Source organism: Phascolarctos cinereus, unplaced genomic scaffold, assembly GCF_003287225.1.
Source record: "Phascolarctos cinereus isolate Bilbo 61053 unplaced genomic scaffold, phaCin_HiC Scaffold_726;HRSCAF=1367, whole genome shotgun sequence".
In the NCBI taxonomy this organism is placed as follows: domain Eukaryota; kingdom Metazoa; phylum Chordata; class Mammalia; order Diprotodontia; family Phascolarctidae; genus Phascolarctos; species Phascolarctos cinereus.
This window is the reverse complement of record NW_027556098.1, coordinates 102,924,576-102,943,236: the sequence shown is the minus strand read 5'-3', so window position 1 is coordinate 102,943,236 and position 18,661 is coordinate 102,924,576. Positions and strand designations below refer to the sequence as shown.

At 40.6% G+C, this 18,661-nt stretch overlaps 1 protein-coding gene across 1 annotated transcript; it reads right to left on the bottom strand.

The window, feature by feature from the left end:
* Positions 1-1,238: 1,238 nt before the first annotated feature.
* On the bottom strand, positions 1,239-18,026 carry GTPBP8 (GTP binding protein 8). The gene is made up of 6 exons (XM_021007190.2): positions 17,654-18,026; positions 11,729-11,827; positions 10,282-10,412; positions 8,706-8,805; positions 5,507-5,625; positions 1,239-3,508 (listed from the first exon to the last, which is right to left on the bottom strand). The coding sequence occupies exons 1-6, from the start codon at positions 17,978-17,980 to the stop codon at positions 3,427-3,429; spliced, it is 858 nt and encodes a 285-aa protein (XP_020862849.1). The 5' UTR covers positions 17,981-18,026; the 3' UTR covers positions 1,239-3,426.
* Positions 18,027-18,661: the final 635 nt, after the last annotated feature.

Here is an 18,661-nt window from a genome sequence, read left to right as displayed (position 1 = left end):
ATGAGTTGCACTGGAAACTTTCTTTTTTCAGAAGCCAGCCAATGCGCTTTTTCTTCTTCTGTCTCTCTCGTGATAAAGGCTATTCGGCTGTGACTGATAGCAGTGTGATATGATTGCCTTTCTGAAAAATTACCGGCTTAACGGCTAGAAGCTCCCCACTCACAAGCAGTTTTCTTGTCCTATAGAAAAGAAGCATTGATGGCCTTTGTCAATACCATTCAAGTAATTTCGTCACTAAAAGAAATCCCTTCGTCTCCCTTCACTACCGCAGGATTGATGGGGTTTTTGGCAGTATGCCCATTTGCCCTTTGAAGAATTTGTGTTTTGTGTATCTGGGGGAAGGTCCACCACCCCAAATTCCAGATCTTCATTACTATCAGATGACAGATCAATAGTTACTTCACCGTTTGGGCTATGAGCTTCCTCATTTGTAAAGTGACAGGATTAAGCTAGATCACCTCCATGGTCCCTTCCAGATTTAGGCCTATGAGGCTATATCGATGGAGGGGTCCTGATCATTTCAGTTAAAGCTCTCATCTTGCAAATGAGGAAAATTGAGACCCAAACAATTGGAGGTGGCTAGGTGGCACAGTGGATACAGTGCTAGATCTGGAGTCAGGAAGAACAGAATTCAAATCCATCCTCATATCCTTCCCAGCTTCATGATCTTGGGTAAGTTACTTATACCTCTGCCTCAGTTTCCTCAACTGCAAAATGGGGATAACAACTGCACCTACCCTCCAGGGTTGTGAGGATCACGTGACATTTGTGAAATGCTTAGCACAATGCCTGGCATATAGTAGGTGCTTAAAAATAAACATTTGTTTCCTTCCTTCAAAACTGGTAAAATGATTTGAAACCAGTGATACTGAATTTACTCGTTGCAGAGCTAGGACTATTCTTGACTCCCTAGTGTGTTGTCCCATATAACACATGATGGATCCATTTTTTTCCCTACAAAGTCATTTTTTATTAATTTATGTTGAGTAAGGCCCTGACTCATGAATTTAATTAGTGGTAATATTGGCAGACAGAAATATGACAGATATATTAAGAGACACTAACCCAGGCTTTTCTGAATACACAGATGACTAGCAATATTAGAGCTTTATGTTGAGGGAAATCTATGTTTCTTTGAGAAGGTACAGAAAAACAACAGAACCACTGAGGGAAAAAAATTATCAATGTGCTGATCAGCTTCAAAAGAACAGGTAAAAGTATGACATCTGGAAACTAGCTCCAGTCACCAAAGGTTTTTATTTTGGATCATTATTGTGTACACACACACACACACACACACACACACACACACACACACACAGACACCCCTCTACCTACCTGCAGCTAATTCTTTTTTTTAATCAGTTTTTTCCCAATTAACAAAAATCAGTTTGCTCTTCCTCCATCCTCCTAATTCAAAACAAAAACCTTGCAACAACCATGTATACTCAAGCAAAAAAAAAAATCCCTGTATTGGCCACATGTCCAAAAATGTCTCCTTCTGCATCTTCAATCCATTCACCGTTAGGAGGTAGGTGGCAGGCTTCATCATCTCTTTTCTGAAATCATGGTTGGTCAATGTATTGTTCAAAGTTGTCAAAACTATTTTTACTGTTTAAAACTGCTAGTATCCCAGCACCTCTAAAGGTGTTATTAATCAAGATTCACAAAAATGGGCCCATTTCATCAATGTAAATTTGTTTAACGTTGATATGCTCTGCCTTTTGCTGTTGACCATTAGAGAAATGAGTTCTGAAAAAAATCAGAGTTTCATAACTTGATAGTTTGATTTTCATCAGCTACATCTAGACCTTTAAGTGGTTTCTCACTTTGAAATTCTAAACATGATTCATACAACTGTAAGAACAGCTTGTCTTTCTGGTTAGCGTTGGGCCAAAAAGAGGTTATACTCTGGTTTTTCAATAAGAACTAGTTATGAGAAGAGGTCTAGGTGCTGTAATTTTGTCATCTGCAAAACTCATGGTGCAGCTGTTTGAGTTGCTTGGGCTGTGCATGAGATTGATTCTCTTTTCCAAGTTTTCATGTCATAGAGCATAGAGCTAACTAATACTGGTTTGATTCAAAAATTTGTATTTGCTTTTTTCAAGTATATCTGATACATTAAAAATTTTTTTTTATTAATTTATTTTAATTTATCAACAATCACTTCCATAAGCTTTTGAGTTTTAAATTTTTCTCCCTCTCCCTTCCTGCCTCCCTCCCCAAGATGGCACACGATCTGATATAGGCTATACATACACATTTCTATTAAACATATTTTCACATTAGTGATGTTGTAAGGAAGAATTAGGACCAATAGGAGGAACCACAAGAAAAAAAAAAGAGAAAAAAATAGCAAATAGAATGCTTCGATTTGCATTCAAACTCCATAGTTCTTTCTTTGGATGTAGATAGCATTTTCCATCAAGAGACTTCTGGAGATGTCTTAGATCCTTGCATTGCTGAGAAGAGCTGAGTCTATCAATGTAAGTCATCACATGATGACATTTTTTCTTTTTTAAAGTTAATGAAACTTTCTTGGCTCATCTTTTTGCCTTTCATAAGATGGTGTGGAAACTATAACGTAAGATGGCTTCATTGTTAGGTTTAATTTTGTTCTGTAATGGCTCAGCTTGCTAGACTATACTCCAGTAAATACTTCCCAGCAGTTTCCTGGAAGGTCCCAAATTTTATTGAAAATCTTACTGTATAAAAATACAGTTAGCACAGACATGATAAAGTATAGGCACATCAGTATGTGCCCTTCCAGGTATGCTGCTTTTAAAAAGCCAACCCTTTTGAACAACTCCGTTTTGTAGTATTTTGAAGTACGGTGTATAATGGAAAATGTGTTTTAAGCAAATAAGACCAATGACTCCATTGTGTTCTCAAAGGATGTGCCACAAAACTCACCACACCTTGAGACCTGCACATTCTCCAGCTTCTATCCGCACCCACAGCTGCAGGTTGGTTGCCTGTTCCTCCAGGGTTGGTATTGAGGAGGTCAAGACAGCTTCAACCATGGAGATGCAAAGCTGCTTACTCTGTTATAAGTTCTGGAGAAGTAAATGGGGGGTGGGTGGAGGGGGCAAAGGAATCCCAATGCCCAGAGGGAGGCCCTACTATCTGGGAGCCCTTCTCTGTTGTCAGCTTAATCAATGTGCTATGATTTCTCATGACTCATAAGCCATGAGCAAAACAAGTTAAAATTTCAACTTGTTAAAGAGATAATAACTTTTCAAAATAACTGTTTTGAATTGAACATCAAGATTAGATCTAGTATAGACTCTTCCCAGGCATTAAAACTGGGGCAGAGATTACTCGGGGAAGATGCAAATGGTCCTCTTGCCATGTTAAAGGTAGACAACATCTAAAACAATGCTGATGTTCTGGATGACACAGCCAGCCTCTGAGTCCCTAGCCAAGCTATGAGCCATTGATGTGAAGGTTTCCTGTTATATAGGCTATAAAGCACCTCAGCAGATGGATCCCAGAGTATGTTATTGAACTGTGAAAAGAAGAAAAAACAACTATGATGAGTTTTTTTTTTCTCTGAGTAATATCAACCTGAATTTATTTAAACTTTTGAAATTGCTTTTCTGGCCTGAATCACCTCTTGGGAGTTCCATTTGTGAAACAGTGGTGATTTTTCACAAAAGTCTCTCTCTCTCTCTCTAAAACTTTAAAGGATGCCCCTTAGTTCTGCAATCCTGGGATTTACTGAACAATCAACCCATAAGTATTTATTAAACACCTCCTATGTGCCTAGAACTGTGTGAGTCAATGGGGATACAAATACAAGGTATGAAACCCTACTTGCAAGCATCTTACATACTCATGGTGGAGACAAGTATCTATAAAAATGCAGACAGCATAAACCTGAAGTGAATAAATACAAACACAAATAGTTTAGGAGGGCAGGCACCAGCAGCTGGGGGTAGGGGTGGGACTGTGAAAAGGCTTTATGAAGAATACAGGACTAGCTCTTCCTTATCTTAGCAGCCTCTAAAAGGATTGGAGATGCTTCTGGCCAGATTTTTGATTCTTTTTTTTTTTTTTTGGTGAGGCAGTCGGGGTTAAGTGACTTGCCCAGGGTCACACAGCTAGTAAGTGTCAAGTATCTGAGATCGGATTTGAACCCCTGACTCCAAGCTGCAAGCCCATCTTCCCTGGCTGATACTCAGTCTGACTATACCCCTCAGCTCTGCTTCTGACTTTGGACTTCACCTTCATGCTTTTCAGCTCCCTTTTCTGTGGGATCTTTTCCTGTCAGAATGTAAGCTTCTTAAGGGCAGGACCAGCTCTCTTTTTTACTTGTATTTATAGACACAGAACTTAGCACAGTGCTTAGCTGTGGGAAATGCTTAATAAATGCTTTGTTGCTTGGCCTGCATTACTTTCCCTCCCTCTCTGCTCCAGTTAAACGGGCCTACACCTGCTGTTTTCCATATAGGACATTCCTGCTCTGGCTTCCTTCACAGCCTGTCCTGTAATGGCTGCCCTGCTCCTCTCCTAATCTTACTACTCTTAGAACCATAACACCCTCGCCTCAGACCAAGTGCTGCTTCCTTCAGGACTTCCTGATCTGTGGCCTTCCTTCTTTGTCCTCCACCTTAAGATCACTTTGTACTTTGTATATAGGTGATCTATCAGGGAACATGTGATATTCCCTCCCCCGATTAAAATTTAAGCTCTCTGAGGGCAGGGAGTGTTTTTACTTTGGTTTTTGTATCCTCAGTACCTAGATTAGTTCCTGGCAAGTAGTAGGTACTTAATAAATGCTCTATCAATAGAAATTATCAGCCTGAGAAATAATAATTATCTCTACCTCAATGGAATAAACAGTGGTTAAATCAGTCTTAGAAATAAATAATACTTCTTTATAGATAGCAAGTCTTTTTTATAACGTTCCATCACTCCACCAAAAAGTAGAAAAGCATTTGCTGCTGTTCAAAAAGGCATTAATCTTCCCTCCATTTCAGAAAATGTGGGACCCAGACTTAAACTGTGACCTTTTGTTGGAAGTGACTAGAAAGGTGAGTTGGAACAAGCAGGGTCAGAATAAAGCAACAGTGCAGAACTGTTAAGGTAACAAGCAGATAAAGAAGAAAGGGAAGGAAAAGCAAGAAGTGGGTTCTTGAGGGTGCTGAAGGTGTTGACAATTATAAGGAAAGATGGTGGACTAAAAAGTCCTGCTCACCTGCAGCATCTACCAGCTACCTACAAGTCTCACTGATCCTGCCCCGTTTTAGCTAATGCTTCTTTAACAGCAGAATTTATTTTTTATGTTTAATTTTTAAAAAATTTCTGAGTTCCAAATTCTCTTTCTCTCTCTCTCTCTCTCTCTCTCTCTCTCTCTCTCTCTCTCTCTCTCTCTCTCTCTCTCTCTCTCCCCCCCTCCCTCCCTCTCTCTTTCTCCCCCACCCATTGAGATGTCAAGCAATATGATATCAATGATATATAACACCAGAATTTCTTAAAAGTCAATGACAGTAATTCAACTTACCTGACCGGAAACAACTGAGGAAAGCATCCCTGGGTATGAGTGTCAACGAATTCTTGGATCTGCAAAACTTGTTTTGCAAGATAACCTTTGGAAGCTTTGTCAATTTTTGTTAACACCATCTATGGAAATTCATTTCAAAGAGGAGAGTGAATTGAATCAGTATGTAATTAAAAACAATACAATGCTAATAATAACTTATGCTTACATAGCCCTTTTTGATGAGGCTGACTTCTGCCCAGCAATGATGGGAGCCTTGCCTAAATCTAAATCTGCATAGTAAAAGGGGGCTCTATTTGTTGACAAGAAAACCTTGTTATTTTCTGTGTACAGGACTGACCCCTATGGTTTGTGCCAATATCCTTGAATGTTGCAAGTTAACTTCCCTGTTTTGTGACCACATCCCTGAACTGTTTCGTAAAATACCCAAACACACCTGCTTCCCCTTTCCTGAAATCCTTCCCTGTGGTTTACTGCCCATATAGAAGCATACTCCCACCTCTAACTGAGTGCCCAAAACTTGGGTATATAAGCAAACCTCTGTCTTATCTCAAACTGCTCATGCTCCTACGGACTAGTCTGCCGCTTTTGCATCAATAAAGCCCTCTTGACTAGGAGAACCTCTGCCCTCTGAATTCTTTCTGGATAACCCAACTCCAAACATCATCTACCTCATCACTTTCTTTCCAAAGACCCTGAGGTAGATAGTGCAAATATTATTAGTCCCATTTTACAAACAAGAAAATCGTTGCAGAGAGATCAATTGCCTACGGTCCCAAAGCTATTAAGTGTCAGATTTTGAATACTGGTATATCTACTTTTATTGGGAATTATTCCTAGACCTCTAGGCATTTTGGCCCACTACAGACTGTTCCTACTGTCTATCTCCCTGGGGGCTTATTCCTAAGGAAAAAAAAAAAAGATACAGGGGAGTTCAAAATGAATAGAATGTTAGGATATTAGACTTTTGGTTGAAATTGAGGAAGAACCATGATTTTATAAACATCTGTGCTTTCTTTCCGCACTAAGGATTTTAAATATTTTATATAAATCAAATTCTTATCACATATGGCTATTTAAAAAAAATTAACTAAAGGATTATTCACTGATTTTGCTGTATGAGGCAAAACATGCTGAAACTGTATCTTACAGAGCTTTTATGTTCAGTAAAGTTACATGTTTCACTAAAAAAAAAAAAGGAAGGAGCTGGGACCCCTATGAACAAAAATATTTATGGCAGCTTTTTTGTGATGGCCAAAAATTGGAAACTGAGGGGATGCCCATCAACTGAGGAGTGGCTGAATAAGCTGTGGTATATGAATGTGATGGAATACTATTGTGCTGTACATAATGATGAAGAGGATGGTTTCAGAAAAATCTGGGAAGACTTACATGAAAGTGATGCAAAGTGAAGTGGGCAGAAGCAGGAGAACAATGTACATACACAAGTAATAGCAATATCATAAAATAATCATAATCAACTGTGAAAGACTTCGTAAGTCTGATCAATACAATGATCCACCACAACTCCAAAGGACTCATGAAGAAAAATGCTCTCCACTTCCAAACAGAGAACTGATGGACTCAGAGTGCAGACTGGAGCATATTTTTCCTTTATTTTTCTTGCTTTTTTTTTTCTTCCAGAATATAGCTAATGCAGAAATATACTTTGCATGACTTCACATGTATAATGAGTATCATAAATCTTGCATTCTAAAGATATATGGGGAAGGCTTGTGGGAGGAAGAAAATTTGGAACTGAAAAATAAAATTTTAAAAAGGTGAAGGATATTTCCCTCAATCACATATTATAATTTTCATGAAATTCTTTGGTAAACTTTTCATAATTTTCTTGTACATCGCTAAATTTATTTGAGACTAAACTGTAGTAGGATGTGGGGGCAAGTTAGAACATTAGAGCTGTGACTAGCAGTAAGATGCATTCTTTATTTACCTTAGATGGACACTGAGATTCGAAGCTCTCATCCAGAAAGCTGGCATGTAAAATTTATGAAAACATCAACCCTTTTGTGATTTATCTGTTATGTGTATGTCTTTAACAGAAGAAATTGGAGCCAGAGGGTAGGTGAGGCAGGAATTATTCCCATATTCCTCTAGGCATTTTGGCCCTCTAGAGACTACTCCTGACGAGGTTTGGGGGTGCTGGGACTCCAAGAATGCCAATACAGAGTTTCTTGGAATGAATTCACACACCTCAGCCTTTTCTTTAGCCAGGTGGCAAAAAGTTTATGGTAACGCGTTAGCAAAAGCGGGGCAAGGGTCCTTAAGGAACCTGTGAGAGAGTGAGGATGGTGCTGGGGCTTATGGAAAAGGGGCACAGGAAAGGAATGCCAGGGATGCTGATTAGGTAATCTAGGGATCCAGGTGTCTTTGGGAGCTAGGATGGGAAAGTGTAGGGAGTATACCAGACACCAAGGAAGTCATCGGAGGCATAGACTTTGGGCATCTGGCGGGAGGGAGAGTCATTGGGCCAGTCAGGGACAAAAATCGTTAGGCCAGGCATCCTTCTGGCTGTTCTGATAAAAGAATGTATTCTGCAGCAAGAGAAAATTTTCACACAGGACAGGGGCCTACTGAGAAGCTGGGGGGCTTCCAGAGACATGATCTGAAGCACCCCATCATTCCCATTGCCTCTCTACCTAGGGGTTATTAAAAAAAAGTCCTTGAAAAATAGTCCTTTTAGGGTTGTAACATTCAAAAAGAGTTTTATTTTGTACAGGAATTCAGCGTGTATGGTCTGGAACTTGTTATATACTATGTTTTAAGAAAGTGACTCAGATAAATCTGAATGCAGGTTGTGCAAAAAATATAGCTGGAATCACTGTGATAAGGATCAACCATGGAGCTTTTGTTTTGCAAGAAAAAGAGTTATGAATCTTTTCTTTAGGCACATGTTCATGGGGTGTGTGTGTGTGTGTGTGTGTGTGTGTGTGTGTGAAATGCCTATGAAAAGTAGATGAATCAGGGCATCATGTTAGTTTGGGTACAGTTTGAATATCAAAGGATTCAGGCAAGAAGGAGAGAAAAAGAGCAAGCATCATAGGTCGTATTTTTAAAAGATTTAACAGAAATTTTACCTCATCTTCTTGGTACATTTAGCCAGAGGCATAAACCTTTCTGCCTAGATATTTTAACATTTGTGAATGCAAGCAGGATGTAAAATAATTTGGTTATCACTTACCACATAGGGTAATGCAAATTCTTCACACATTTCTATAGCAATACTGTCTGCTTTTTGAATTCCAACAACACCATCTACCAACAAAAATGTTCTGGTCAAACTGTAAGAATCAGAATGGAACAAAGATGATCAAATAACACTTTTAATAGATATATCCATCTCCCCGTTCTCTTCACAAACTGCCACTTTTCAACTCAACAAGCACATTTTTGCCTCGGGATGTTCTTAAACCATTCTCAGGCCATGGTCACTTCAGAATTCTCAAAACCAAAAATACCGTTTCACCAGGAAATTCAGTCTATGGCCCCAAAGGTGCTGTTGTTTAGCACCCAGGTGGGGAACCTGCAGTCTTAAGGCCACATGTGGCCTTCTAAGACCTTAAGTGAGGCCTTTTGACTGAATCTAGATTTCACAAAACAAATTCGGAGGCCTTGAGGCCACATGTGGCCTTCTAAATCCTTTAAGGATTTGTTCTGTAAAATTTGGATTCAGTCAAAAGGCCACACTTAAGGATTCAGAAGGCCACATGTGGCTTAAGGCCGCAGGATCCCTATCTCTGGTTTAGCATGTACATACTTTTGAATAACTTTACTCTAATCAATAGAAAGCCACTGAACATTATAACACTGAGGATTAAAGATGTTAACACCTACCAAACGCTTACAGAAATACTGTTATGTAGCTTATTATTTCAAATGAATATATGTGATAACAGGAGCTAGTAAATATATGAAATATGACCAAATTTCTAAGTTGTATGTAGTCTTAGCTCTGAAACTTGGGTATTACACATAATAATAGCTAACATTTATACAGTACTTATCCATTATAACATTTTTACAGTATTTATACATGTTGGTAGAGAGGTCTCCACATATTATTCATTCTTCACAGCACTATGAGGTAGATGCTATTATTATTTCTTTTTTACAGATGAGAAAACTGAGGCTAAAAGTTAAAGGTCACAGCTGTAGTATGTCTGAGGCAGGATTTGAAATCAGGTCATCTTTTAAGTCCAACACTTGATCCACTAGCCTCCTGAGCTGCCCCACATATAAAGAGGCACTGGATTTCCAGCTTACTGTTCAAAAGGCAAACATCTGGAAATAATACTACACATCTCATCAATACAATAGTGGTACGTATAGCCTTTGAGGCAGCCAACTATATTCTGAATGCGTCTCAGAAACTCAAGAAAGAACCCTCCCAGAAATGTTAAGTGGCAAGAACTATTTTAATCTTTTTCTGAATTTATCAAGTTTGGTTATAATAATATTAAAAAATAAATCTAAATAAGAAAAGCAAACCAACCTGAAATATGTCTAGACTGAAGAAAGTACTTAGAAGGATTAATAATCCTCACCCACACATTGAAGCCAATCATGGAATATTTTGGTCCAAAATAGTATTTTAGAAAATTACAAGCAGGCAAAAAAAAAAAGATTTTACAAATGTCTGTTGGTAACATAATTTTTTAATCTCTCAGGGAATGAAAGACATGACTTAACTTTATAATGTTATTTTACTACTACTACGTACTATGAGCTATGTATATTGTTAGGAAGTTTCTCCTTACTTTGGCCGTTCTTTCAGATAAGCTTCTACCATGTCAACAAAATCCTTAGGTGCTTTAAAACCATAACCTGGCATGTCCACCAATGTAAAATATTTTCCAACTTGGAAAAAGTTCATTTTCTTTGTGTGTCCCTGTTAAAGCAAATGGGAAAATGATGGATTAAAAAAATTTCAAAACCAAAATGTCTACCTGATCTGAATATTAAAGATCCTACTATGTCAGGAATAACAGAAGTAGAATAAGAATCCAGAATCCCTGACACCCACTTCAGTCATTTCTGCATTACATTAAGGTGACTCTCAGAAATCCTCTCTTTTTTCCATCTCAGTGACCAGTACTGGGGCTTGAAGGAGCTATGTTACAGTAGAGAAGGAAGGAATCAGGGTCCCACAGCAATTTCCTATTTTTCATCTGGCTCTGTAGATGACCAGATAGGTAGGAGAAAGGAAGATTGGTGGAAGGGTTCTTTGGGAATAGCTGGATAACATTTTCTCTCTCACCCTTACTAGCAATGGGCATGAGGGTGAGGTGATAAGAATCAGGGGACTGGGGCTGAGTTTTTGTAGGGATGACAGAAGTTGGTGAGGGCAGAGTTATGGGCAAAAGTGTCTGCTCTGATGTAGGGGAAAGAAACTCCCATTGGTATCACAAAGGAAAGATTGTGTGTTAACTTCATTTGTTGTTGTTGTTTGGTTGTTTCAGTTGTGTCTGACTCTTTGTGACCCCATTTGGGATCTTCTTGACAAACTACTGGAGTGGTTTGCCATTTCCTTTTCCAGCTCATTTTACAGATGAGGAAGTTGAGGCAAACACAGTTAAATGACTTGCCCAGGGTCATACAACTAGTAAGTATCTGAGGCCAGATTTGAACTCGTGAAGAGGAGAGACTTCAGGCCCAGCATTCTATCCACTGCACCACCTTGCTGCCCTGTTAACATATGAAGGTGGCCATTAACACTAGAGAGGTATATAATAAGGTTGGGGACTGTCTGTACTTATGGTATATGTATAGAAAAGTTGGCAAGGTACAAATGAGGTTAAGAAATGAAAGAGTATGTGAAACCAGAGGCCCTGAAATAGATGCAGAACCGTTAAATAAACTTTTCCTAGAAAAGAAGATAAAGGATGTCCACGGGAGGAAAAAGTGAAATAAAAAAAAATTACCCTGTTTTGGAAAGGCATAAAACTGTTGGTAAACATACTAAAAAATACTTCTGCCTTTCTTTCCAAAGTACTCAAATAATTAAAGCATGAAAATGCCATTCTTTCCCTGCCTGACCTAAGCTACTTGCCTGGAGAGAGTTAGCTCATGTCACAAAGGAATGGCATCTACCATCAAAAAACACAGCCCTTGGAAACTTAAGAGAAAAAGGTTTTTTTGCATCTTCCCACCCATTACCACTCACTTTACAAAATACAGATATGCTCCATTCAGCTTTAAACATACCGGCTTTTTTGAAACTCTGACTTCAACTTCAGGGGCCAGGGAAAATAAAGCCTTTATTAGGGATGATTTTCCAACATTGCTTCTTCCTATAAAGCAGACCTTACAGAAAAGAGAATTAATAAAACAACAACATGAAACCTGAGTATTTTTTTCTCAGTTACAAACCTCCGTAAAGACTACTGTATAGACTACTTCCCTACTCCCAGATTCAGGGGATGCAAAACTTAAATTTAGCTGAACGTACTGGAAAAGAAAAAAAAAACATTCCTAATACTCAAGAATACGTGAGCTCTCTACTGCAGGTAAAAAAAAAAAGTGTTTGGAAGGTGCAGCTTTGTGGCATTTCTAATACATTCCAAGAATGTCCCTAATATACAAAACAGATTATTTGAATTCAAAATACTTACTGAGCATTCTCTAGGTGCAAGATGCTGCACATTTCAAGAAAATTGTCTTTTAAAAAAAAGCAAACAGCATCCCTTGAGCACTATTTTCTCACCTACTCCTCTGGTTGCCTTAGTATTTAATAACCACTGCATGTAAGTTAGAATCTGAAACTATTTGTAAAACCATTTCCTGCAGGGCAGGATCACAGATTTAATAGCTGGGATAGCTAGTCAACCCTTTCATTTTACAGACAAGGACACTCAGGCTCTTGGAGATTCAGGGATTTGCTCAAAGTAACGCGTCCCAAAGATAGTGTGGCTGTGATGCCTTCCCCAGTGATATTAAACCTCAGTGATAAGGCTTTGTTAGCTGAGTCAGTTCAGGCATTGCCAAATTAATCAGAAAATACAGCATGCATTGGCTTTCTAGGCTGAGGAATGGTGCGCTCCTAGTCTACCATGATAACACCAATCAAAATGTGAAGCATTCATGTAATTGTCTCAAAGAGCAAAATGCTTCATTCTTGTTGACTTTCGGTTAGACAGGAGGCCAGCTGTTTTTATTGGAGTTCTTTCAGTGTTTGAATTTAAATGTGGGCTTGACTGGTTTAAAAGATGTATAACCAGTGCGCTAGGGAGCAGGGCACGTTTTCTCCTTCCCTGCCCCGGCCCCAATTGCCCAGTTACAGCCAAGCTGGGCCCTCTGTAGCAGGATGCTGATTGTCTCCCCTCCCTCCTCCTGCTGGAGGTGATGCAGAGCTCTCGCCTGGGCCCACCACTCCCTTTCCAACAATCACTGGTCAATGACATGTCCTGCTCTAGCTCCTTGAAGTCCACCTATGCTTATGATCTTCTCCTGGGAACTGCTCTCCCATCTGCCACTGCCCCAAGGCCTCCTTGGCTCTCTCCCCTGTAAAGGAAATGCTTTCACCTGCCCTGCAGCTGAATCCCCTCGGAAGCATGTGTTGTCTCCCCTAATTAGACTGTGAGCCCTGGAGATCAGGACTGTCTTCTTTTCATTTGTACCCCCGGTGCTTAGCACAGTGATAAGCACATTGTAAGCATTTAATAAATGTTTTCCCATCCCCTTCCATGTAAGAACAGACTCATTATTATCACTAATGGAGAAGAAGACAGTCAATGAACTGGTGGAGAGTTATAAACCCTAATGTCAGATCATACAAATCTTTATGTTTTTAATAGCAGAATTAATTTATAACAGAGATGATAAATTTAGATAAACTGTGAGTTAGGACATGTCTCCCAAAACATGATTTTATCTAAGTGGCATGGTGGATAGAGCGCTAGGCCTGGAATCACAAATACTGTGTTCAAATCTGGCCTTATACATGCACCACCTGTGTCATTCTGGCCGTGTCACTTAACCCCTCTCTACCTCAGTTTCCTCATCTCTAAAATGGGATAACAGTAGCACCTATCTCCCAGGGTTGTTTCGAGATCAAACGAGATAATATTTGTACAGCATCTGGCACAGTGCCGGGCACACCGTGGGTGCTATATAAATGCTAGCTAGTACTAGTATTAGTACTAACCTCCTTAAACGTGGTTAACCAGTCCTAGCTCTCAACATTAGTAGGTATTTTGAATGAAGAACACTGATTTAAATGATAATGATTAGATCAAAAAAGAGAGAAGCAGAGTGTCATATTGAAACAGGTGCTGCGTTTGGAGTCTGAAGGTCTTACTATTTATTAGTTCAGCCACTTGCTTTCCTGTTTACTGGCAAGTTGGGCAAGTTACTTCTCTGGGCTTCAGTTTTCTAAACTGTCTCTAAGGTTCCTCCCAGCTTTCAATCTATGGTCTTATGATCTCATGAAGAAAACTGATAAATAATTGTATTAAAGGAAATAATGAGACAACAGATGAAAATTTGTGAGATACTTATAAAATAATCCTCAGACGAAAATTCCTATCTCTGAACACTTAAATTAACAAAAGAGGGAATGAGAACCCTAAATGAATTGTGCATGGAGCTAAAAAAGCAAATAGGAAATCACCAACTTAAAAATCCCAAACAAGCACAAAAGTAGAATTTTGAGAATCAAAAAAGAAATAAATAAAATAGAAAGCAGAGACTATTGAGCTGATACGTAAAGAACTATTTTTTAACAAGACAAATAAAACTGATAACATTAATTTTATCAAAAAAACAGATGAGAGGAGTGGAATAGTTATAGGTATACTTTGAAGAGAAAAAAAAAAGAACATCAGTGAATAATTTGAAAATAATCAGAAGCCAGCAGAAGAAATTTTGGAAGAGAGCAGGGACAAGTAGGGTGGTGTTAGAAGTACCACATAAATTTAAAATATACAATAAAAAGGAAGGTGCACATAATAAAAATTCACAGTGTTCTATGCAGACCTCTTTTTTTTTGTCCTTTATATGGGGAGAAACTGATATTTGTTGATTTTTATCAAGTTCATAATAATAAAAAGAAAAAATAAAACAAAAGTCAATGTCAAAATTAATGAGAATTCACAATGGAAATGAAAAAAAAGTAAAAACCATTATGGCCAAAAGTTCCCAAACTTCCCTGCAAACAAATGAAAGAGATCAATATTTTTTAAAAATGCAAAATACCAAGATTAATAAAACAGGACATCCAGTTTCTACATAATCCAATTTTAAATGAACTCAAAAGGGGGTGGGGGGAGGGCTGGACTGCAAAGTACTAGAAGGGAAATAATGTGCAATGAGTCTGGAAAGGAGCACAGAACATGAATGAAGAATGATAAGAAAAAAAGAGTCTGGCAAAAATGTCAGGAGTCAGATTGCCCATCTGGGTTTAAATAATTTAGCCTGGAAGCAATGGAGAGCTACTGAAGATTGCTGAGCAGTGGGGAGATCTGACCAGACCTGTACTTGACAAAGATTATGTTAGAAGCTGTGCGGAAGATGGTTTGAAAGTCTGGAAGCATGATCACAAAAACCAGGCTGTGTCAGGCTTTAAAAGCTAAATACTATCTTAAGAACGACTTTGAGTGAGTAAGTTATTTTTGTCTATTATAAATACCCAAATTAACTATAAAGGACCTATGAAGAGAGATGCTGAGAAAGAACTGATAGAGAAATGTTTAGAATAATTTTACATGTAGTATGTCTAATGATAGCCCTCCTGCGGGGAGGGAAGGAAAAAAAGAAATTTACATGATAATTTTGTTGTATATTCGAAAGGAATAGCAAGTTGTGCATACTAGATTTGCAGTTTCATGCACAATCATCTTTTTTATTATACTAGGTTATGGAAATGCTTATTTTATTCCATAAATTAAAAATAAAATAGAAAGCCAAATAGAGGAGGTTTTTGGTTTTGTTTTTAATCCTATAGGCAATGGGAAAATTACTTTGGCAGCAGTATGTAGGGCAGCCTGGAGTTGTGAGAGATGTGAGGCAGACAAAGCCATTAGGAGGCTTCGGCATTCACCAGATTGAGAGGTAACCAGGAACTGAACTAAGGAGGTAGCGTAGTGTGAGTGAAGGCACAGGGCTTATATAGGAGATACACTAAGAAGGTAGAAATGGTCAAATTTGGAAAATGACTGACTCCTTGGGGTGAAGAACTGAGAATAAAGCAGAGATTGTAAAAGCATGGCGGAGCCTTTGACAGAGGGAGGGAAGTCTGGAAGAGAGAAAGGCATGGGGACATCTCAAACCTGCATGTATCTAAACCAGTTTCATTTTGATCATCAAAGAACAGATAAATAAAACAGAGAACAGAGACTATTGAGCTGTTATGTAAAATAAAAACTACTTTCTTAAAAGACCAATAAAAGTGGGACAGCCAGTTTGAAATACCCAAGAGAGAATTAGTGACATGAGGCTGAAACTCAGGGAAGATGGGGAGGGATAGTTAAAGCCACAGAGAGGTGATGAGATTATAGAGAGAATGGACAGAAGGAGAAGAGAAGAGGGTCCAGAACTGAACCAGGGCATGGTGGAGATCGGGAGCCAGAAGAAAGGGAAGAGTCAAACTGGGAAAGAGGAGGGTCAGATCCAGAGAGCAAGCAGTCTCAGGAGGAGAGGGGGGTCCACAGCGACAATGTACCATACTACCTCTGTACCCAGCAGGCTCCTCATCAGAGTTTATTGAATTGAACTCTACGATCACTCTGGAATATTTTGTTGTTTTGTGTCTGACTCTTTGTGACTCCACTTGGGGTTTTCTTGACATAGATACTGGAGTGGGTTGCCATTCCTTCTCCAGCTCATTTGATAGATGAGGGAACTGAGGAAACAGGGTTAAGTGACTTGCCCAGGGTCACACAGCGAGCAAGTGTCTGTGGCTGGACTTTAACTCAGGTCTTCCTGACTCCAGGACCAGTGCTCTATCTATTGAGCCACCTCACTGCCTCCCCTGTGATATAAGGGCAGATATTGTTTTGAGATGAGGAAACTGGGCTGGGGGGTTGGGGAGGGGAGATATGAACTAAAAAGAACACTGGACTTGAAGTGAGAAGACCCAGGTTCAAATGTCATCTCCCCTTCCTCCAGCAATCACATTACTTCTGAACCCCACATGGTGGGTGGAGGGGTGTTAGGGTGGGGACTACTTGTAAAGAAATGTAAGTTAGTATTACAGGGTTACTACCATCCTAAGGAGCCCAACCGAGAGAGGCAGCGTGGGAGCGGGTGGACAGCTGGACTTGGTGCTTTGAGGCATCTACCAGGCGTGGGATCACAGAGGAGCCTTAACAGCCCAGGCCCCCTCATGTTCTTTAGGGAAGATATGATCAGGAGACTACTGATCAGCTCATTTCATCCCCATCCCCCCCCCCTCAAACCCTCAACACAATTTCATTAAATTACATGATGCAAGAGTTAGGGAAAATGAGCTAAGGCCTTCCAGGCTTGGAGTGGCACCTCCACAGAGTCTGCTAAGTAAGGTATGGGAGACAGGGAACTGAGCTGACTGCCCCTCCCCTCATCATTTGTAATGAAATTTATAAATATCACCTCCCTTGAGCCTCACCGCCACCCTAGGAGGTAGGTGCTATTATGTATTAGCCCGATTTTACAGATGAGGAAACTGAGGCCAAGAAAGAAACTAAGTGGTTTGCCCCAGAGTCGCACAAGCTAGTAAGTATCTGAGGGTGGATCTGAACTCAGGTCTTCCGGACTTCCAGTCCAGATGTCTACTCTTTGAGGGAAATGCCACCTACCCAGACCACCTAAAAGGGCTTTTGTGAGGAAGCGGCTTTGCCAGCCTTTAAGTGCTTGGAGTCATTAAGACCTGAGTTTAAATTTGACCTTGGCCATTTAATAGCTAGGTGAACATGGGTAAGTGGGTTCACCTTTGTCTCTTTCCTCATCTGTAAAATGGGGGTAAGAGCTCCTACTTCCCAGGGGTGCCGTATGAAATGAGATAACATATATAACCTTGGTGTGCTGCATAAATGTGAGCTTTTACTGAATATTTACTATTTGCCCAGGCTATTAAGTTTGCCTGGGCATCGGGTCCTGCGTGTGGAAGCGCGCGGCGGCCGGGGATCCTCCCCCCTTCTCCTCCCCCCCCCTCACCTCGGGGCGGGAGGGGACGGGGGCGTGGTCGAGGCGCTCGGCGCTGCTAACGTAGTCGATCCGGTGGCGGGGCGCGGGGCAGAAGGCGGTCTCAGCTCTCGCGATGTCCTCCAGGCTCGGGTCGAACGTCCTCACGTGCAGCTTGGCGCCCCCGCCCGGGACCATGCAGCGCTCCAGCTCCTGCAGCGGGAACACCAGCGCCTTCTGCTGCCTCTCGGGCAGGCGCAGCACTTGGGCGAAGGCCGCCGGCCCGAGCTGGGCTCGCGCCCCCATTGCCCGCCGCGGGACGAACCCCGCCAGTGCAGTGGACAACGCCCGCAAACTCATCTTTTCTAACTCCGGCTGCCGAGCTCCAGAGCGCGTGCGCGGAGCTCTCGCACTGCCTCCTGGGAATCGTAGTCTTTCAACGTTACTCTCCTCAAGCCCCACCTACTTCCTCCCGTACCCTATCGTAATTTGCTAAGCCTGAGAGTTTAGGACTGGAGGGGACAGGAGTGAATGCGAGGACTGCCCTTACCCCCAATCCCCATATCCAATCAGATGCAAAAGCCTGTGGATTCTGCCTTTCTCACACCTCTGGTTTATGCTCCCTTCTGTCCTAGGACATAGAACTTAATGCTAGGCTGGTGCAAACCCTCATCCCCTGGAGCCTGGACTATTTACTGCAATAGCTTGATGGTAGTGGGCCTGCCACAAGGGTCTCCCCACTCCAGTCCATCATCCTCCGCACATTTGTCAAATCGATCTTCCCATAGGGCACATCTGTCTCTCTCTTCATTCCATATGCGTGGCTCCCTGCTACTACTACCGCTACTGCTACTGATGTTGTTCAGTCGTGTCTTAACTCTTCGTGACCCCATTTGGGATTTTCTTGGCAAAGAGAGTGGAGTGGTTTGCCATTTCCTTCTCCAGCTCATTTTCCAGCTGAGGAAACTGAGGCAAACAAGGTTAAGTGACTTGCCTAGGGTCACACAGGTGGTAAATATTTGAGGCTGGATTTGAATCACC